Source organism: Aspergillus homomorphus (genome assembly GCF_003184865.1).
Source record: "Aspergillus homomorphus CBS 101889 unplaced genomic scaffold BO97scaffold_4, whole genome shotgun sequence".
Lineage (NCBI taxonomy): Eukaryota > Fungi > Ascomycota > Eurotiomycetes > Eurotiales > Aspergillaceae > Aspergillus > Aspergillus homomorphus.
In genome coordinates this window covers 445,547-466,459 of record NW_020291890.1, presented here as the reverse complement: position 1 = coordinate 466,459, position 20,913 = coordinate 445,547, and the positions used below count along the sequence as shown (strand labels likewise).

The 20,913-nt window shown below is 55.0% G+C and overlaps 9 protein-coding genes across 9 annotated transcripts; 6 read left to right on the top strand and 3 right to left on the bottom strand.

The window, feature by feature from the left end:
• Positions 1-230: 230 nt before the first annotated feature.
• On the top strand, positions 231-2,371 carry BO97DRAFT_458848 (putative lipase 8 precursor). The gene has a single exon (XM_025699253.1). It carries the CDS (start codon positions 639-641, stop codon positions 1,914-1,916), a length of 1,278 nt encoding a protein of 425 aa, XP_025555037.1. The 5' UTR covers positions 231-638; the 3' UTR covers positions 1,917-2,371.
• A 1,359-nt stretch (positions 2,372-3,730) lies between these two features.
• On the top strand, positions 3,731-5,687 carry BO97DRAFT_468046 (putative long-chain-fatty-acid-CoA ligase; the record flags this gene model as incomplete). Its single annotated transcript, XM_025699704.1, has 5 exons — positions 3,731-4,082; positions 4,137-4,449; positions 4,526-4,908; positions 4,963-5,292; positions 5,347-5,687. 5 exons carry the CDS (start codon positions 3,731-3,733, stop codon positions 5,685-5,687), a joined length of 1,719 nt encoding a protein of 572 aa, XP_025555036.1.
• Positions 5,688-5,904: 217 nt separating this feature from the next.
• On the top strand, positions 5,905-8,022 carry BO97DRAFT_403108 (C6 zinc finger domain protein). Its single transcript, XM_025694663.1, has 2 exons — positions 5,905-6,077; positions 6,142-8,022. The coding sequence occupies exons 1-2, from the start codon at positions 5,987-5,989 to the stop codon at positions 7,668-7,670; spliced, it is 1,620 nt and encodes a 539-aa protein (XP_025555035.1). The 5' UTR covers positions 5,905-5,986; the 3' UTR covers positions 7,671-8,022.
• Positions 7,834-9,366, bottom strand: BO97DRAFT_403107 (glycerol-3-phosphate dehydrogenase family protein). The gene is made up of 3 exons (XM_025694662.1): positions 9,177-9,366; positions 8,003-9,114; positions 7,834-7,948 (listed from the first exon to the last, which is right to left on the bottom strand). The coding sequence occupies exons 1-3, from the start codon at positions 9,227-9,229 to the stop codon at positions 7,875-7,877; spliced, it is 1,239 nt and encodes a 412-aa protein (XP_025555034.1). The 5' UTR covers positions 9,230-9,366; the 3' UTR covers positions 7,834-7,874.
• Positions 9,367-10,494: 1,128 nt separating this feature from the next.
• Positions 10,495-12,900, top strand: BO97DRAFT_337339 (OPT family oligopeptide transporter; the record flags this gene model as incomplete). Its single annotated transcript, XM_025691490.1, has 1 exon — positions 10,495-12,900. The coding sequence occupies one exon, from the start codon at positions 10,495-10,497 to the stop codon at positions 12,898-12,900; it is 2,406 nt and encodes an 801-aa protein (XP_025555033.1).
• Positions 12,901-13,337: 437 nt separating this feature from the next.
• On the top strand, positions 13,338-14,908 carry BO97DRAFT_362074 (uncharacterized protein; the record flags this gene model as incomplete). The annotated part of the gene is made up of 7 exons (XM_025692447.1): positions 13,338-13,515; positions 13,562-13,581; positions 13,632-13,665; positions 13,715-13,788; positions 13,888-14,267; positions 14,345-14,440; positions 14,494-14,908. The coding sequence occupies 7 exons, from the start codon at positions 13,338-13,340 to the stop codon at positions 14,744-14,746; spliced, it is 1,035 nt and encodes a 344-aa protein (XP_025555032.1). The 3' UTR covers positions 14,747-14,908.
• Positions 14,909-14,961: 53 nt separating this feature from the next.
• On the bottom strand, positions 14,962-15,636 carry BO97DRAFT_383664 (uncharacterized protein; the record flags this gene model as incomplete). Its single annotated transcript, XM_025693378.1, has 3 exons — positions 15,364-15,636; positions 15,152-15,274; positions 14,962-15,091 (listed from the first exon to the last, which is right to left on the bottom strand). The coding sequence occupies exons 1-3, from the start codon at positions 15,558-15,560 to the stop codon at positions 14,962-14,964; spliced, it is 450 nt and encodes a 149-aa protein (XP_025555031.1). The 5' UTR covers positions 15,561-15,636.
• A 628-nt stretch (positions 15,637-16,264) lies between these two features.
• Positions 16,265-17,755, top strand: BO97DRAFT_403105 (ribokinase). Its single transcript, XM_025694661.1, has 2 exons — positions 16,265-16,317; positions 16,376-17,755. The coding sequence occupies exon 2, from the start codon at positions 16,417-16,419 to the stop codon at positions 17,548-17,550; it is 1,134 nt and encodes a 377-aa protein (XP_025555030.1). The 5' UTR covers positions 16,265-16,317; positions 16,376-16,416; the 3' UTR covers positions 17,551-17,755.
• On the bottom strand, positions 17,723-19,981 carry BO97DRAFT_468041 (putative MFS peptide transporter; the record flags this gene model as incomplete). Its single annotated transcript, XM_025699703.1, has 5 exons — positions 19,793-19,981; positions 19,383-19,618; positions 19,201-19,336; positions 18,504-19,150; positions 17,723-18,450 (listed from the first exon to the last, which is right to left on the bottom strand). Exons 1-5 carry the CDS (start codon positions 19,927-19,929, stop codon positions 17,723-17,725), a joined length of 1,884 nt encoding a protein of 627 aa, XP_025555029.1. The 5' UTR covers positions 19,930-19,981.
• Between the last annotated feature and the right edge of the window lie 932 nt (positions 19,982-20,913).

Genomic DNA, 20,913 nt, shown 5'->3' with positions numbered 1-20,913 from the left:
TTCAACTAGAGTCGTTAACATGGGAAGTGGGAGTACTGGAATACCTGAATAAGCATGCGCTCTGACTTTCTTCATGCTTTCCTTTCTTCTTATGAACAGTCAGGCTAGACAAAGCTCATAAGGTTGGTAATTCTAGCAAGAAGGAATAGGGTCGGTTGGTGCAACATCTCCGGCGTCTCATGTCATTCAGATCTCCTGAGATGTCATAAATGACTTCCTATACTCATTGCTTCGAATGCTGCTATACCCGGAGTCAAGATTGTCCGCCTGGGCTTGGTGTCAGAAGGGGAATGCACCTTCTCCGCATTCTTCTTGTTACACATCAAACTCGAACGCATATCGGTCAGAGAACCGTAACTCAAGTTCCGCCAGCCCCCGACCAATACAGTCTCACCAGAGCGATAAGCATCGTGTTGGAGACTGTCAACGGGAACGGACGGGTCGGACCTGCATTATGCAACCGAGACAAGATCAAGTGCTGGAGAAGCAGCCCCGATGTTCTCATACTCAGGCATAGGAAAAGGTTCGATGCACCCCGACTCCAGCCCCGCGTTTATAAAAAACACTACATCACATTGAGATACCCGAATCAGTCTGTACAATCACCCTCGAATCCTCATTGACTGTCCATTGCCAAGATGCTCCTTGCAAGCCAAGTCTTTTCCTTGACAGCTTTGTTATGGGCTGTTATCCCTTTCGTCGGGGCCAGTAATCAACCTCGTGGATTCAAGAAGCCACTGACGCCAAGTGTCGATCCCTTCTACACGCCCGACGATGGCTGGGAATTGACGCCTCCTGGTACCATTCTCAAGTCACGTCGAGTGGCAATCGCCTCAATTGTTCAAGGCGTGCCAACGGCCCTTGAGTCTGCGCACCAGCTGCTTTATCGAACCACCAATGGCCGAGGACTTCCGAATTACGCAATGAATACGGTGTTGATCCCGTACGGTGCCCAGCTGGATCTCCTAGCCTCCTATCATGTCGGGTACGACTCGCCAAATAACGATTGTTCTCCATCATACGGGATTCAGCTTGGCGCCTCAACTAACTCGAGCGAAACGCTCATCGAGCTGGTAGTGGGAATGCTGCCATACCTCAAGAAAGGAATTCCTCTCAGCGTGCCGGACTATTTACAACGCACCGCCGCGTTCATGGTCGGTCAGTCAGCTGCATACGCCGTGCTGGACTCTCTCAGGGCGGTGCGCAATTCGAAGAATATAACGGGGATATCAGAAGACGCAATAACCACAATACATGGATACTCGCAAGGTGCCCTGGCTGCGTTATACGCAGGTTTGTATCGCCGCTCGTATGCCCCCGACGTCCGCATCGACGGGGCCGCCCTTGGGGGGATGCCTACCAACATCTCCGAGGTCTTTTACGCCGTAGAAAAGACTATAAGCGCGGGTCTCGCTGCTGCTTCTCTCATGGGGATCGCTCATGTCTATCCTGAGCTGAGAGCGTACATTGACAAACATCTCCTTCCGAAGTATCGACCGCTGTACGAAATCACACAGCAGGAATGCATTGCCGACTTCTACAAACCGGTCTACGGCTACGCTGTGCATCTGATCGGGCAAAATGTGTCAACATGGTTCGACAACGGCCGAGCCATCATCTCTGACAACATAGAGCTGTTCAACTTCGTCGGGGTGCCGGGGCTGCTTGGGAAGCCGGACTTTCCAATGTTCATCTGGAGGGGGACAGATGATGAGGTTGCGGTGGGTATCGAGGAGCATGATGCCCTGGTGCAGCGCTATTGCGATGAGGGACTTGCGATCGAGTACCTGCGCGTCCACAAAACCCTCCACACTCCCACCATTCCATTTGGACTGCCTGGGGCTCATGACTTTGCCGCACGTGTCTTCAAGGGGAAACCCCCGACCAAGTGCACGACAAATGATTTGTGGCCATGAAACGTGTTAGTGTGGAGGAATCAGCCCTGGAATCATGTGCCTTCTCCAATACTTGTGATCAAAATTGACATGGCTAGTCCTATGAAGGGTGGCGCTGATGGCTCGATGTTTTTCTGGGTAGGGTAGTGAATATGCTGCACAAGCTATTGTTAGACCGGGGTACTCTGAGTACCATGGTTGTGACAGGCGGAGACATCCCTTACAGCCCCAGGTTACGATCAGCCTTGACACTGTTTCTCCAGCTGTATATTGTTAAATGGCTGGCTGGCTTTCTGTCCCTTATTCTAAGCGGCTCCCTCACGCGCGGTCGTAAATATTTGTAGGATATATGGTACTGCAGCGCAAGAGTACCCAGTCTCATGCCGCATGATGGTTTACCTTCCGTTCGGCCCTAATTCCTCTATCTCATGATCTTGGGCAAATCCCGGTTTGGGGGAGCTGAGGTATGAATTTCCTTTGCCCTTTGCCAGGATGGTTGTAATGAAAATAGCTTCCTTCAGTTCAGAACACAGATAAAGTCCGAATTCAAGTATTCGTTAGGTGCTTGCCTCCGCAGATGGAAGAATGCTGGGGATTTGTTGTCCCATACACCCAGATCCCACTAATGTCTCTCCACCGCCATGTATCTGACTTCCGCACCGTAGAAGAGCCATCAACAACTGAAAAGCCATTGACAAGCAGGCTACCGGGTCTTATCTATATGCAAAGATAGACTTCATCCAATCTCCGACCGTGGAAAAGATCCTCCTTTCGCAGGGCGCTTCCCCGGACTGCACGCAGCCACCTATGGCTCGGTGACTATACCCGTCAACAGATCTGGATTTCCATCACGCTAGGTTAACCCTTTTCTTGGATAACTCAAAGACCAGCTCTGGAGACTGGGGCCAGGTCGATATGCGTGGGTGAGACATGGCTTGCTTAGTTAGTAGCTCACTCGACGGCTTGTTTGAGCTCCTGTGGTCTGCAAAGATATATTCGCGAGCACGTTCCCACCCGCAATGCCTGGTTCTCATCTCATGACCGATCAGAAGTCGTCGCGATGCTTGTTTCATTGTTTACCTCGGCTATCATCTGTTTAGCAGTGGAGAGGGCTCATGCTGCCGATATTCCTAACTTAGTACTTTTGTCCCTTGTCCTGTTAAATCATCGGTGCTTCGTCTCAGACCCTGTGGGGTAGTACGACTGTGCTCGTATGCATACATCGATATCCTCCTTGGGGGTGATTCGACCCTGAAGGGTGGGGTTGAGTGGTGTTATAAGACCAATCACCCGATAAGATGATCAAGGAGCAGAAGTGAGAGTGATACAAGCAAAGTCCAAAGGATTCCTTCGTGCTTTGTGATACGAGCTCTATGCCACCTAGTAAGTTTGCGAGAGGTATGTCCGGAGATAGACATGCGCATGACTTGTTATGCCCAACGCGAGTCGATCCGTCATTTGCCCAGGCTGTACGACTGCATCCTCACAGGTCTGTCTGCACGGTCCAGAAAGCGCACCCTTGAGGAGTCTTCAGATCTTCCGAGCACCTCCGCCAGGGCACATATGGCAGGGCGCAAGCGCCAATCATTCGAAAGCGCAGCTTGTTCTTTGCGGTACAGCTTAATCAAAGCCTCATGAACAATCATGCAAAATGGATGTATGGAAAGGCCGGTCGGAGTGTTACACTCACTCTGCCCTGAGTTTTGAAGCAACTTTCTGCAGTGGCTGGGAATCCAGGTCGCGATACTATAAGTGAGCCTTTATTATGCTTCCTCACCCCCTTCCGCCCAGACCATCTCATTTATTGATGAATATTGCTATTGACCATTGTCCCAATGTCTGAGCGCAAATCACTTGTCCATGGGCCATGCGATCCCCCTCTGAAAGCCCTTTCGATTAGCCAGCTTCTCGACGAGCAAGACAACAAGTACGGGTCCAGAGAGGCGATCGTCGCGTTCAAAACTGGGGCCAGATTGACGTATCACGATCTCAATCTCAAAACAAAGCAAATCGCACGAGCCCTTGTCGTCGACGGTGTCCGATCCGGCGACCGGGTTGCTATCTTCCTCGGAAACTGTGAAGCCTACGCGGAGATCTTTCTCGCCATTGCCCGGATAGGGGCAATTGCAGTCCTGCTAAATAGGACCTATACCCCCGACGAGACGCAAAATGTGCTGCGGAGCACCGGTATGATCCGGTCGGCTTCAACGTTAAGGAGGAATGCTGAGAGATTTGTGATAGGATGCTCGATTCTGTTCATCTCGGGTTGTCTCGGCAATAGTGGCTCCAATGCATTTTTGGCTTACCTCGACGGATTGGACCAGGAGCCAATAGCCGCTGGTCTACCGTCGTTAAGGCGTATTGTGTTAGTCGGTGATGATCACCAGCTCAACAGTCGTTTGACTCCATGGAGATCCTTCCTTGCCGGCGCAGATGCGGCGAGCCTGTCTCAGCTGAGCCGCCTCGAGAACTCGGTGCCCAGTTCCACGGCGTGCAGCTTCTTTCTGACGAGCGGTACCACCGGCGTTCCGAAGATCGCCATGCTGACACACGCGTAAGCACCTCCTAGTCTGAGTTCTTCAGCTACTGGATTGATTGTCTGCGAAAGTGACTGAGCATGATTCCATCAGAAACATTATTAACAACGCCTTTCTCACTGGGCATCGTATACCGATGAGCGAAGAAGATATTATCTGCAATTGTCTCCCACTGTTCCATTGCGGTGGGCTTGTCCTAGGGCTGATTATTTGCATTGTCCACGGAGCGTGCGTGGTCTTCCCAGCACTGAGCTTCAGTGCCTCGAGCACAGTCGAGTCTCTTGCGGCGGAGAAGTGCACCGGAATGCATGGGGTACCTACAATGTTCGCTGCCGTTCTCCGCAAGAGACAGATGGAGCCCAGTCGAGGCCCTCTCCGGCTCAGAACAGGCATCATTGGGGCTGCGGCTTTCCCCGAGACACTGTGGCTTCAGATTAAGGGGGAGTTCGATATCGAGAATCTATCGCACACCTATGGTACGTCCGTCTCCTAGAACGAGGTCCTCGACCTACCACTCATGACCCTTGCAGGGATGACAGAAACATCATGCGCTAGCTTCACGTCCGATCCAATGGTCAATTATGCGAAGCGGATGCCACACGCTTTGACAATTCTGCCTCATACGAAGGCCAAGGTAATTGACTGCGGGGGTAACATCGTCAACGCCGGACAGCGCGGCGAGCTTTGTATCGCTGGCTACCTAGTGCAGACGGGGTACTTTCAGAACGAAGAGAAAACGCGCGAGGCCTTGATCCGGGACGATGACGGCACCCTATGGATGCGCACCGGGGATGAAGCATTTTTTGACGAGGATGGACATTGCATTGTGACCGGTCGAATCAAGGATATCATCATCAGAGGCAAGCGAACTATTGCCTTTTATCTGGTTGGCCGATCGCTAACGAAATAGTTAGGTGGAGAGAATATCTACCCCACCGAGATCGAAGATCGCTTGAGCCAACATCCCTCCGTGCTGGAAGCGTGTGTTGTCGGACTGCCGGACGATCACCTTGGCCAGGTGGTCTCGGCGTTCATCCAGCAAAGACCAGCGACAGAGCGACCGTCTAACATCGACCTGGCGGCGTGGGTTTGTCAGACTCTCAGCTGCCATAAGGCTCCTGTCTGGCTCTTCTGGCTTGGAGATGAGGGTGTGCCCAGCGAGTTCCCTCTTTCTGGCAGTGGCAAGATCTGCAAGAATGTGCTTGAGGAAATTGGACAGCGGAATATGCATAGTGAGAAGGGGTGCCATACATGACATTAAGGATTTGTTTAATAGCAAGTAGAGAAGGGGGTGTTCTTCAAGGAGTCTGTCTATAATGATTGCGACTAGTGGGTGGCCCTAAGGCTGGCAGTGAATGTAGTCATGCACGATGTAAGCACTAAGCCTTAGGTCTGCACCGCCACAGGGGGCTAAAAGACAAGCTTCAAACATGCTGCCTGATTTCATCTCACGCATGGACCCCCTTATTTTCACTCAGTTCAACACCCTTCCATCCTAGTTGGTCCTGTTTCTTATCGCATCTGATTCAAGAGTATTCCCCCCACTCCCTCGGAATGGTTGCTAAGACTAATCCCGGTGGCCCCGGTAATACTGCTCTCGTACCGCGCCGGAGATCCGGGGGGAAGAGATCAGCCACGGGCTGTCGCACCTGCCGGTGAGTCTTTCTTCCATAAGCACACCAGTGAGACTTGCCAAACTGATCTATCGCGCCAAATTACCAGGATTCGTCACAAGAAATGTGACGAAGCCCCGGGTGGTGCATGCTACAATTGTACTTCGACCGGTCGACGTTGCGATGGATACGACCTGTCTCGCTTGCCCCGTGCAAGCAAAAACAGAACACTAGATCTCTCTGAAACAAAGCTCGTTCCGGGTCTAACCGTAGGTCTGCACCGGATGATGAACCGGGATGAACAGCGGTGCTTTGCTTACTTCCAATATCGCACGATGCCCGCCATGGTGGGCTTCTTCGATTCATCCCTGTGGCAGAAACTCATCCTTCAGATTAGCCACGACGATGCTGCAGTCTATCATGCCGTGGTCGCTCTCAGTGCCTTTCATCAAGACTCCGAGAGACAAGGCATGCCGTTGCCGAAGGAGGACCTGGGCAACACGTGGCATCGGTTTGCGCTGGAGCAGTCGGCCCGGTCGTTCGCGCTCCTCAGCACGCGACGGGCTTCGCATGATCCTCGACTGCGCGAAGTGACCCTACTGTGCTGCTTGGTCTTTGTTCTGCTGGAATGGCTGCGGGGTCAGTATGACAAGGCCTTCGAGCATCTGCGAAGCGGTGTCCAGATCCTCAAGGAACTCGGTGTCACGCTGACGGAAGATGACCTATCGTCTACCCGGGCGGTTCCCATCGACCACTGTCTGGTCACTCAATTCGCATACTTGGATACGCAGTCCATTCAGTTTGGGGAGCAAAACTCGCTCGTGGGCGATAGAAGTGGGCCAGGCCCTGACCAACCGCATCTGATCGATACCGACACCCTTACATTGCAGAGCATACCCGATGCGCGTCAGGCACTAAACCACATCCTCGGACCGGTAATGAACCTGTCCAATTTCGCCCAAGCCCTATCGCCTGAACAGATCGCGGCGAGATACGAATCTCTCTACCTCGAGCAGTGCAAGCTCTGCGCCGAAGTGGACCGATTCTCCCGGGCCTTCGACCACTTCCGCCGCGCAAAGCACGCCGAGCTGAGCGCCAAAGAACAACGCGGCGCGGACCTCATCCGCCTCCATCAGGCAACGGCATCATTACTTCTGGAGACCTGTTTCTTGAATGGGAATGACCCCCGGTTGGACGTATATTCTGCCGACTTTGAGCGGATCCTGGCCCTCGTGGATGGAGTCATCGACGCGTTCCCCGACCGCCCGAGTGTCTGCCTGGACATGGGTGTCATCCCACCCCTTTTCTTCGTGGCCACCGGTTGCTCGAGCTACAGGCTGCGCAGGCGGGCGATTCAAGCTCTACGCGCCTGGCCGCATCGCGAGGGCCCGTGGGACTCCAACCTTGCCGCTCGCGTCGCGACCGAGTCCATGGAGGTGGAGGCTATGCTTCGAGCGAGCGCCAGTCCGCTGCCGCTCGCCAAGGACGCGTATAGCCTCGGAGGGGACATTTTCTCGTTGCGGGGGATCTTTGTGTCCGTTTCCGAGGATCAGAGCCATACGCGCATGTCGTACTACGTGGGCGATGAGTGGATTGAGCGGTGGTTTCGGCGCGATCAGACGTGAGAAGCCACATTGCTTGATCCAAGATTGTCGCGGATGCAAGCGTTTTTCTTGCCCTCGGTGGCTATACCCCAAGTGTTCAGTTTGCTCTGTTACTTCACGTGGATCTCTGGTCGGGCTTGGACATGGTTTCTGAACAGCAGAAAGTCAAAATTCATTGGTCTTATGCATTCGTTATCATCAAGTCTAAAGTAGTATCAAACTACATCACGCTTTAATAGTCTTCCGTCTACCAATCAACGCTGGAAGGTCCTCGACCTTAGCAGTGCCCTCGAGAATATCTGTGACATGTTAGCATGAACCAGTCAGACCGGTCACACAGCAGAGAGACATACCATGGACGGCAACAAACAAGGGAAACTCCTTGAGCTTGCCCTGCTTCTCAAGGAACTCATGTACATCGTACGCGGTCGAAGTGCCCTGCAGCTTCTGTCCGTTGAGCTCCTTCTCCTCGATCTCCTGCACGCTGACCCCCTGCTCCACCGCATGGCAGGCCGACCGGTAATTGCGGCCCGCGCTGCATGAGGAAACCAGGTCCGCCATGCCGGCACTTTCCTCGGTAAAGGTCTGCTCCTTCACGGACTTGGGGAACCAGGTCCGGCCGAACTTGATCATCTCCAGGACGCCAACGCGCATGATGGCGGCCTTAGAGTTCTCGCCCCAGCCCTTGCCGGCGACAAAGCCGGACGCCAGAGCCACGATATTCTTCAGCGCGCCACCAAGGGCGACACCCGCGACATCGTGCACGTGGTGCACGTGGAAGTACGGGCGGGCGAACAGGGCCTCGAGCAGGTCAGCGCCCACGTGCGGCAGATCCTGCGGCACGGGGGTGAGCTCGACGTGCGTCGGCTTGCGCTTGGACTGCCGCTGCTCGTCGATCTTGATCATATTTTTCTCCTTGGAGCCATCAGGCGGCTTCAGGTCCATGGGCGGCACATCGTAGCCGATGGTAGTCTCGCAGAACTTCTCCGCTGCGACCTCAGGCGCGATGTTGGCCCCGGATAGCGCTCCACAGTAGATCCCCAGGCGTTCCATGATCAGCTCCGAGTGCAGCGTCACCGTGCCGTCGGACACATCCACCCCCTTGATGCAGGAGATGGCGCGCGCGTACGGCAGGATATTCCCCGCGATCCCATCGAGCGTCTTGCCGATGAATTGGTGCGGGAGGTTGAAGACCAGCAGCGTGGCGTCTTTCACGGCGGACTTGAGGTCCGGGTCTGCCACCACATTATCCGGCAGCGCGATGTCCGGCAGGTACTTCACGTTCTCGTGCACTTCGTTGATCACCTCCGTGAGCTTGCGCTTCTGCCCGCCCAGCTTGCTGTGGTGTTTCGAGGACTCCGGCACCTCGATCTCCTCCTCGAACACCCACATGCGCACCTCTTGCTCGAAGAGGTCTGGGTGCTCTTTGGTGTTTTCTGCGATGATCTTGGCGATCGTTGAGCCCCTGGTGCGAGTGATGTCAGTCGCGGTCTGGGCGTTGGCGGGGACAAGCGGGGGTGTTCGTACCAGTTGCCGGAGCCTACCACGGTAACCTTGTGCTTTCGAGTGTGGTTGGCCATTGTGATTGAATGTACTGAAAGGACGATAATGTGTAAGTAAACAGATAGAGAGAAGAAGTGTCGACAGTCAATTCATCGTTAGACAGACAGGTTTATAGATGCTGGCAGCCAACGCGGTGGGGAGTGGCAGATTGCAGGGCGGTGACGTTGATGGGACGGACGTCATCGTGACTTATACTCTCTCTCTCTCTTTCTCCTTCTTCCTCACAGTCACAACAACTCCCAAGGCTGCCTTCCTTGACTTGGCTTCCACTTCCTTGCTTGTCAAACTAGTTTAAACTCCTTCGTCTGCCAGTCTTTGCTATCAGCTCGCGGCTGGCGTCGGAAGTCATGTCCCCAGCTCAATTCTCTCGCCTGCATTCCTCCTCCTGTTCGAGGCAAGTGACGATCACTTGAGGGCCAGTGCCAGTGCCATCCACGGATGCTAAGAAATAGTCCAATCTTGGCCACCGCCACCGACCGACGGGCGGCTTTATCCCTGCTTCTGCATCTTTCGTGCGTCCTCTTGCCAGTCAGTGCGAAAGAATTGACCAGCTGATCAAGTGGTTTTTATCCAGAGGGCGGATTTGAGTCTAGCGGCCATGAATTCCGAAATCTCCTCCAGCGTTGTATGGGCCGTGGGGATCCATCGAGAGCGACCAACAGTCACTGTCGAACAATGGGCAAATTGACCCCACTACGGACGAGCTTTTCCCGTGCAAGCTTCAGATAAGGAAAATTCACTGGCCCGTCGGCCACGTGAGCCGCCGAAGATCCGCCGTGAAATTATTTTGTTGCTCTCCACCAAAGCCGCAAGCAGTCAATTCCCCCGGGAGCAAAACCCAGACCAGAAACCGATTCAGTCGGACGCTCAATCATGGCTCAGGCACGGTCCGTTGACTAAGTTTAATGTATTGCAGCGAATCATCGCCCTTGCAGCTTGCCAGGCTAGGAATCATTTGGCGGATCGCGAATAAGATTCCACCGATAACGCCATCTTTCATCCACCCGTCTGGCCCTGCGCGAAAGCCCTTGCATCCACAAATCCCTACTTTGCATCCAGTCGCAAACCGTGTCGTCGGAATTCGCCCGAGCGACATGGATGTCCGTGACCGTTTTGGGCTTGAAGCCTGCTGTGTCTGCGAGCACGCCATTTTGCCCAGAAACTAATGGCAAACCTCCTATCCCACTCTATAAGGCGGCTGCAGGCACCATGCTGTCGAGATGTTTTTTTTCTTCGTTGCATTTAGCAAAGAATCACCACTCCCTGGATTGGACTGTCCAGGATGGGTCTGTCCACCATCTTTCGTCGCAAAGGAGACTCGGACGAGTCCGAGGACGCGGCCCCCTCGGGCGCCAAATCCACCGGCTACAATGAGAACTCGACAATCACGTCCATATCTGAGACGCCTTCCATCACAAACGTCCCAGTGGACAATCTGAAGCGCGATCCGGAGCGCGATCCGAAACCTGGAGAGCCGACCGTGGCCGAAGCGGAGGTCGAGGAAGATCCTGAGATCGCCGCTCTGCCGCTCGAGGTCCGCCAACTAGTCTCTCTCACCGACGATCCGACCCTACCCACTATCACCTTCCGCTACTTCGTGCTATGTATCATCTTCGTCTGCCCCGGAGCCTTCCTCTCGATGATGAGCCACTTCCGTACCCGCCAAGCACCTTATTCGGTCTTCTTCGTCCAGATTGCGTGTCACTATGCCGGCCACTTCTTGGCTCGAGTGCTTCCAGCATGGGAAGTTCGGTTTCCTTTCACCCGCTGGTCGTTCAACCTGAATCCTGCGCCGTGGAGCATCAAAGAGCACGTGCTTGTCACGTTGACGGCCGCGTCCGGAGCCACCTACAATCTGGGCTACACCCCCATTGCCATGGCGGAGCTATTCTATGGTGAGCGGGTCAACGCCGGGGTTGCCATTTTCTTCATGTTTGCCATTGTATGGATTGGATACGCTTTCGCCGCCTTGGTGCGCCAGGTCTTGCTGTACGACCCCATGTTTGTATGGCCCCAGGCCCTCATGCAGACCACCCTCTTCGAGACCTTTCGCAAACAAGACCGATCGTCGCCCCTTGCCCGCCGACAGATGAAAATCTTCTTCTTCTGCCTCTTAGGCATGACACTCTGGCAATTTCTTCCCGAATATGTCTTTCCCTTCACCTCGTCTCTGGCATTTCTCTGCTGGGTCGCCCCCCGCAACCCGGTGGCCAACTTCATCGGCTCTGGGATCGGAGGCATGGGCTTCCTCAACCTTTCGCTTGATTGGTCCAACATCAACTGGAACGGGTCTTCAATCCTGTTGACTCCCTGGTGGACCCAAGTCGTGCTGTTTGCGGCATTTGTATTCAACTGTTGGGTGCTCCTCCCTGCTGCGAAATGGGGCAATTTGGGGTCGTTCAAGCACGGACTAATGTCCAACTCGTTGATGATGGCAAATGGCACCACTTACCCCACCCTGAAGGTGCTTACGCCCAGCTTCAGTCTGAATGAGACCGCCTATGAGCAGTATGGTCCGATGTATATGGGTCTCCAAAATGCTTGGGCGACATTCTTCGACTACGCCAAGATCACTTCTGCTGTCACATGGATCTTGACTTTCGGCTACACCCAGATTGCGACCAACGTGAAGAAGTTGATCGCTTCCCGGAAGAAGGTCTCGGAGTCATCCAACCAAGGCCTCAACTGGCAGTACCACGACCGGTTGAATGTGTTGCAACGGGCCTACAAGGAAGTACCTCTTTGGTGGTATATTGCTCTCTTCATGGCAGGATTCGTGGCTCTGATCGTCATCATCGCTTGCGGCCACCTCTGGATCCCCATCTGGACCCTCTTTGTCGGACTGGCGACAGCGGGCGTGCTTGTTTTGCCGTTTGGCTTTTTGTATGCCATCTCGAACTACCAGATTGCTGCTGGATCGTTCAATGAGCTGGTATACGGATACATGGTGGAGACGAAGGCGGGTGCTGGCCACCGACACCCTTGCGGGCCCTCTACCTACGGCTCCATCGCCGGCGATGCGTGGTACCGAGCGCAGTACATGCTTCAAGACCAGAAAATCGGGCACTATATGCACATTCCTCCCAAAACCGTCTTCTTCTCGCAGGTGTTCGGCACCGTTCTAGGCATTCCGATCAACTATGCAGTGATCCGATGGGTCCTCAACACGAAGGGCGACTATCTATCCGGAGCGAAGACCGATCCGCTCGGACAGTGGTCCGGACAGTCTCTGAAGTCGTCCAATACGCTTGGCGTCCAGTACGCGGTGCTCGGGCCCAGCCGCCTCTTCAAGGAGGCGGAGATGAGGCCTCTGCCGTGGGCGTTCCTAGTGGGAGCGGTACTGCCGCCGATTCTGTACATTGCGCATCGCCTGCTGCCCAAGTCGCTGCGGATTGATCTGTGGAACGTCAGCATCTTCTTCTCGGGCTTGTCGGTCTTCTACGGTAACTTGAGTACGGGATACACATCGGCCTTCATTGGCGGCTACGTCGTGATGTACTGGGCCTACCGCCACCGGTTTGAGGTGTGGAAGCGGTACAGCTACATGGTCGCCGCAGCGTTCGACGCGGGCTTCAACCTCAACATGCTGCTGATCTTCCTGTTCTTCGGAGCGGGCAAGCGGATCTCGATGCCCAACTGGTGGGGAAATAATGCGGATTCGGTGGAACGATGCTTTGCACTGGATTAGGGGGAGGTGGTGGACGGGGGGTGGAAAATCACGAGCGATGGTTGACTGTATATATAATGACACGTGCTCGGTTGGATGTATAGATGAGAAGAGTGAAAACGAGATGATTAATCTACTGATGAGTGATACGAGTAGTTAGAGAGCAGATGACCCTGGCTATGAACTATGAGGATAACCATAATTATATGGTTATGACATAAGAATGCCGGGGGACCCCGATCAGGGTTTGTGATTGGAAAAGTGTTCCCTCGGATGCCATTTGCCGATCGACCAACGGCCGAGTCGATGATGCGTTCATCCAGGAGTCTCTCGCAACTTTAATCAAGAGCCACTTTTATAAAGTGTCGTCACCAATCATCTGCACCTGCAGAACACCAAACATCCTCCCTGTGGAGCAACCATGCACTCTTATCTTGTTTCTTCTACGGCACCTCACCATGGAGGCCGCCAACGCAGCAGCTTCAGCGAGTAACGCGACCGGCAGTCCAGGCCGCCCCTGGCTGCGAACGACAAACTTGGCCCTGGCAACGGTGGGCATCGCGGTGTCCACGACGGTGCTGGTCATGCGGATCTACACCAAGATCCGGATTATGAAGAGGTTCTGGTGGGATGACGGTACGTCATGTTGTGACACGAAACGAGGCGGTCGCTGATGTCGCAGTCTGTCTGATATGCGCCTGGGTATGATTCCTCTTCGCGGGCTAGCAGAAGCGCGTGCTCATTGGGAACAGTTCATTTCCATGGCCACTCAGGGGACTATCATCTGTACGTTGCACCTATCCTGGGGAGAAGGGGGTAGAGCTGACCGGCGCAGACGGATTGGAACACGCGTACATCGGCGTGCATATCTGGTTCTTGACGCCGGAGAAGATCAATACGCATCTCAAGGTAGGTCGTCCGCACTCATCGTCATCACCAGCCCAGTTTCACTGCCACTCCACCTCCAGCCGCAGAAACAAACACTGATGACTTCTTCACCACCCTCAGGTCGTCGTCCCCTCCGCCACAATCTACATCTCCAGCCTCGCCCTCGCCAAGATCGCCCTGCTCATGCTCTACCACCGCCTACTGAGCATGATTAGCATCTGGAAATACATCATCTACGCCGTGGGGATCTTCATCGTCGCGTACAGCATCGCGCTCACCCTCGCGCTGATCTTTGCGTGCCACCCCGTCGGCAAGAACTGGGACGTCACGGTCACGACGGGGTCGTGCATCAGCCGGCAGGGGATCTACATGGCGACGGCGGTGACGAACACGTTGAGCGACGTGATTCTGATTCTGATTCCGATCCCGATCGTGTTCCAGTTGACGTTGCCGTTTGTGCAGAAGGTGGGGATCTTCTGTATGTTTGTCGTGGGGTGTTTGTATGTCTTCCTTACCTCCTCTTCCTTCGTTTGGCGTGGCAGTTGTGCACGGATAAGTTGACTGAAGGGTGGAATAGGACGATCGTAACGAGTATCGTGCGGTTAGCCACGCTGTGGCCGTTAGTTACAACGCAAGACCGGACGTATAAACTCGCGTTGGCGAGTGTGTTTGTGTGCGTGCCCCCTTGTGTCTCCCTGGTTAGTAGGCGTGTGTTGACAGGAGTAGAGTGATTGAAGCCAACTTCATCATCATCTGCGGCTGTCTGCCGTACTTCCGGCAGTTTCTGCGGTTCCACTGCCCGCGGTTGATCGGCATCCACGGCATCAGCGCAGGGAGCCACAGTCACGGGTCGTCGTTGGGGGAGACGCCGCCGTGCAAGATGAAGAAGCCCGGGCTGAGCCAATTGCAGGATGATATTGGGATGGCGTTGAATGAGCCCGTGATAGATCGGAGAGAGAGTTATTTGTCTGCTGTTTGATTTGTTCTTTCTTTCTTTCTTTCTTTCTTTCTTTTTTGATTCGAACGATTTTCTGGTTGGAGATGATACCTCTTGCTTTGGTTTGAGTGACTCTCTGGCTTTAGCTGATACTCATTGTTTATAGTGTGCTTGTCTGTGGAACTCAGTATACAAATACATCGCCGTCCAGCCTATACACCCTCTCTCCCTCTCTCGCTCTCTTTTAGGGAACTTGACTAAGAACAAACAGGCTGGGTGGTAGGCTTAACCGCAGCATCACTCGGATTTGTCTGCGAGCAGCCCTCCACCAACCCAAGCAGAAAGTCATCGCGCGCAGCCGCAAACGCCGCGCCGCAGTTCGGATCACTACGCCAGCCATTAGCATCCAGCACTACACCCCACTACCCCAGAAGTCAATAAACATACCTCGCACCCCCCGACGCATTGTTAAAGTAACTGCAAATATCATGCGACCAGCAATCCTGCGTGTAGACATTCCCGAGCCCCAGACCGGTACATCCCGCGCCGCAGCGGCCGTTGCACGAGTATCTTTATCTCCGGTTAGCTCAAGATGATGGCTGGATGGGTGGTGGGGTGATGGTAGCAAAGAGACAGGCAGGGGCTACCGGACAACGTACTCTCCGCCGGCGCTGTTGGTGCCGTAGTTACTGCCCACCACGCCCGTGTAGGTGCATGTTTTGCCGGCGCTGTTGGTCCACGTTGCTGTGGCGGTCGCGCCGACTTTGAGGCAGGTTACGCTGCGTTTGTGATGCGTTGCGGGCGTTGCGTGCGTGAGGGCCGTCGTGGCCAGGAGGGTGAGCAGGAGGGTGAGCATTTTGGCACGTTGTTCGGGATGGTGGGATGGGCGGTTATTGTTGTACAGGATTCTCTGTGTGCCTTGGGGATTGTTTCCGGGGATGGCAGATCTTATATGCTGCTGTTCCGTACATACCCCCTGCTGTTGAGGACACCATGCGTCTCCTCGGGGAGTTTTTCGGGTCTGTGCTTTCTGCTGGTGCCATGGCATCAATCCTTCGAAAATGGCGAGTCAGAGTTGCCGAGGTGTATAGTACTCCCTGCTAAGAGTGGAGTGGAAGGATCCTGTCGGCGTTGAATGACTGTTTCCTGTCTCTTCAACAGACTGGTACCAGGCAACTGCAGAATGGATGCACATTCTACTGAAATTGTCTGGACTGTGAGCTCTACGGCTCTTTTCGAGTTAGCATTCTCAAGATATATACTTTGAGGCCCTGCTAGGGCTACTGTGAACGGCTCGCGTGGCACAGGTGCTGCCTTTGCACAACTAACCCCCCGACCCAACCCAACCCAGCCTTATAACCAGTATAAGCGTCCCGGGGGAGAACCCCCGGACCCCCCTTTTCTTTCAGCTTCCTGGCACCTCAATTCTTAGGCCAAGTGTGTAAGCGTTCCGGGGGAGAACCCCCAGACCCCCCTTTCTTTCAGCTTCCCAGCCCAACTCAGTCTTATCAGCTTATCACCACGTGCCCACAGGCCATCCCCGCCATCCTCGGCTGTCCGTTCCATCCCATCACACGATCTCAGTCACCACTCTCCCATCTTAACCCACAACAGTAAGCCCACTCCCATTCCCAAACCAATCCAATCTAATACCCAGCTCACAGCTCACAGTAACAACACAGCTCACCCAACAATCACTTCATACCTCAAAGATGACGAAACCAAATGGAAGAATAACAATAATCGGCTCCCTGAACACCGACTTCGCAACCTACACCCCACGGTGCCCACAAGCAGGCGAAACCCTCACCGCAACCTCACACAGCATCTCCGCCGGGGGCAAAGGCGCGAACCAAGCCGTCGCGTGCGGCCGCGCCTCCTTCACCACGAAAACCACACAATGCGCAAAAGTGAACATGGTCGGCGCCGTCGGCGCCAACGACCCGTACTATTCCGCCCTGATGCGCCCACTCCTCGAGACCTCCGGCGTCAGCGCCGCAGGCGTCACAGAGAGAGAGGATGCAAGTACCGGGTCGGCGACGATAATCGTTGAGGAGGTGACGGGCGAGAATCGGATTGCGGTTGTGCCGGGGGCGAATCATTTGGGGATGGCGGATCTGCAGGAGGTTGTTTCGAGAGTGGAGGGTGGTTCTGCGGCGGGAGATACGGGGAGTCACGAGGGAAACGGAGATGGGAATGGGGCAAAGGTCGTGGTGCTGCAGGGCGAGATACCCCGGGACACTGTGCTGGGATTGCTGCGGCATTATAATACTCCCCCTTCGTCCCCTGCCTCCGAGGCAGAGGCTACGGCTGGGCCAGCAGCAGCAGCAGCAGCACACGTCGTCTTCAACCCCGCGCCCGTCTTCCCGGAAGGAATCCCCCTCGATGCGCTGCGCGGCACAAGTGTCCTCGTCATGAACGAGACGGAGGCTGTGCTGATGGCGCGATCGCTTGAGGGATTCGCGGTCGCGCACAACGATGCTGAGATGGCGCCCGAGGAGCTGGCGCGGCTGCTGGCGCCGCAGTTTCATACGCGCGCTGATGTGGGCATCGTGCTGATTACGCTCGGCGCTAAGGGGGCGTTCTTCTCGACGCGCAGCGGGGTGTCTGGGTTTGTGGGTGCCGCGGCTGTGGAGAAGGTCGTCGATACGACTGCCGCTGGCGATACGTTTGTCGGGTACTTTACGACTGCGTTTGCGCGCTTCGTGGCTGAAGGAAAGCCGTTGGGAGAGTTTGATGCCCTTGTTGAGGGGGCCGTTCGGACGGCGAATCGCGCGGCGGCGCTGTGTGTGCAGCGCAGGGGCGCGATGCAGAGTATTCCGTTTGCGTACGAGGTTGATGCTTAGGTGCCTTAGACTCTACTCTGTACTATAGATGACTGACATGACGTTGGGTGTATGGTCGGGAAAGGACGGGCTCATGCAGCAGTGATTATACCATTATGCACATAGACTAACCCACACCGTCCATACTTATTACATTTCCATCCACCGACTCGGCATAACCCCGAATCCTCACTCATCCACTCTTCACCTTCGCTTTCTCCTTCTCAGCCGGCGACGCCGGACTCGTCGATTCCGTCTCCTCATAGTCCGCCGCATCGATCATGTACTCATCGTCGTTCAAGTACTTGAACCGGAACCAGAACAGCACGCTCTGCACGGCCAGCGCGATGGCCGGCGCGGCCCAGATCCAGATCAGATACGGGTCCTGCGTGACGGGCACCAGGATCTCGCCCAGCGCGCTGCTCAGCGCCGTCATGAACAGGAAGATGGCCATGACCAGCCCGCGCATGCTGGCCGGCGAGCGCGCGTACGCCAGCTCGTAGGCCGTCACGTTACAGAAAGTCTCCGACAGGGCGCTGAGGATCGTGTTCGGCAACTGCCACCAGATGCTGATGGGGCTGACGCCCGTCTCGCACGAGGAGGCGTAGTAGCCGCAGGGCGAGGTCCTGTAGACGCGGTATTGCACGATGGCGCCGGCGATGGCGCCGACCGTCGCCAGGAAGAAGCCAAAGGTGATGCGCGTGATGCGGCCCGGGTGGATGTTGTTTCTGTGCAGCAACGGATAGACTAGGTAGTTCAGGATCGGCACCGCCACGATGATGGTCAACGAGTTGAAGTTGCTGAGCAGGTCGTTGGGCGCGCCGTTCGTCGTCATCGAGGCGCCTTGGTTCGACAGCACCGACCCGATGCCGCCGTCGTTGAGGTTGTAGATCGGGAAGTAGAAGAAGATCTCCGTGGCCACTGGGTGTATATTAGTGACTGCGGGTGCAGCCTGACCAGAGAAAGAAACTTACCTAAAGTCCGGCGGACGTCGTCCACCAGCTTGTCCGACCAGTCCACGGTAATGCCCTTGGCGGCCAGAACACTGGGCTTGGCTGCGTTGAAGAAGTTCTTGCGCCAAACCTGGAACTTGTTCTCGCGCAACGCCGTCACCGTGATCTTGACGGCTTGGCCCAGCTCGGAGTTGCCGCTCGGAGGCAGTCGGTAGGTCTTCTTGTAGACCAGAGCCAGCACAATCGGCAAGAGGAAGTAAATGAGACCCGCCAGAAGGAAGGCAAGCCAGTATCCCACGTACTTCTCGGCGTAGGTGGTGGCCAGCATGTAGAAGGCTCCGACGTTGACCACACCGTAGAAGATCAACATGGTGCGAGTGGCCGTCATCTCCGGATCGACAATCACCTTCTCGCCCGACTTCAGGGTCTTGGTATACTGCTTCTGATGGCGGAACTGGTCCAACACCGTGGGCGCGATGTTAGGCTTGAAGATCCCCGCTCCGAAGGCAAGCATCAGCAGTCCAATGATGAAGGGCGGGGCCGAGTGCGCGGTGCCCTTCTGCAGCACCGACGGGATGGCGCCGATGACTTGGATGATGTGTGCGACACCGCAAATCGCCACACCAATGCAGATGGCCTTGTACCGACCGACGTAGACATCGGCCCACCTGCCTGTGTTAGTGATGGTAATGGTAACTCAGGCGTGACGAATACATACCATCCACCCAGAATGGGAATGACATAGGCCAGGAACTGAAACAGCAGGACCAAAGCATCACTCGCCTGCAGACCCATGTTCAGTGCCCCGGCTGTCTCTTGGGTTCCCCGTGGGGGCGCACCAGCACCATTGCCGCCTATACTTCATGAGCTAAGGCAAGTAAGAAGATGCGAAGAACATACCTTTAGGAAGCGGGAACTCGATGAAGTTGGAGAACACCGTCTGAGCACCGTAGTAGGACGCACGCTCGGCAAACTCGACTAAGCACAGCGAGTAGGCCACAATAGGGAGGTTGGCCGGGACCTTACGCAAGCTACTCAGCTCCTCCTCTGTTGGGACGGGATAGTCCTCGTCGTGACCAATGGCAGTGGTGTTGACTTCGTAAGGCAACTTCTCCGGGTCAGGGTGGGTTGAAGAGCTGACAATAGTGGTCACTCCGCCCGTGTTGATGGCGTCGGAGACATGGGTTTCCCCGGCTAAGGCAGCTGTTGCATGTTAGCAAGGGAGATACCATGGGTAACAGGAGACATACGCATTTTGGCAATTGAGTTCGTCTGGACGTAACACACAGCAGCAGCAGGTAGACACTGACTGCACCGCCCGGTTCTTTATATCCCCATGACTCGAGCAGCGGACGGACTCCCGGCGGCGATAAGTATGGCCTTGCCAAGCAGGGGAGGGCAAACGCGAGCAATCTCGCAACTGTCGGACAGTCCTGAATGTAACCATGGTGTGCTTATCGGGCGGTCACCTGGGCTTATTGTAGCCAGACTGACAACACCAGATAGGAGCTAGCAGCCTAGATAGGGTTAGTTGACGCTTATTAAACGCCAGGGTGGAGGATGCACCAATCCCTTGACATAGCGAGGTCTCCATCCTGGATGATAAGAGATGAACCGAAACTTGCGCCATCGAGTTCGGCTCCGGTGGCTGCAGCGCTGTCCATACCCGATTCTGACAGGGCTGCATGGTCACAATCATCGGCAATGATACCATTCGTGTTTTTGCGCACCCTGGTCTCTTGGCCGGCAGCATCGAATGACCAGGACGGTCGCCTCTGAATCTGTTATTTGTGTACGATTGGTGGCTTCACCACAACGTTCAGCTGATAGAACAAGCGACCCTGGTCGGACTATACGTCCACTACTAAGGGTGGGTGGTTGAGGCCAAGAGGGGACCAAGACGGCAGTCCCTGCCCAGCACCCTTGGCTCCCGCGAAGCTTTCTTGTCGTTGCTTATGTGTTTGAGCCGAAAAGAAGGCAAACTCCTCGCTAGCCGTGAGATATTTTTAGTTTGGGGAGATGAGCACGATACGACGAGTACGTCGGACTTCGTAGCGGCGATGCCGGTGTAGCAGGTAGCACCGACTGAGATGCTCATTTCCCCTTTATCCTATCGCACGCGATCGATCCAGGTTGCCACCTATATGGTCTATTCTTGCGCTAACTAGGATGCCAATCCTGGGAAAGTAACACGGACTGGCTCCTCGTCGATGGCTTTCGTAGCCCTAGCAGATGCGTCGTGGAGAACATAACTCCGACTCGATCCAATCGAGGAATTTCTCCGCCATGAGCTTGGATCGGTGCGAATGTCCATCGACCGTCGCGTGGCTTTTATCGCGATAGTGGCCCTGTTCAGTGTGACCACGTTGGCGCATAGGACAACTGTATCTAGGGGATGATAACACTTCTAAGCGTCAATCGATAAGTTCTC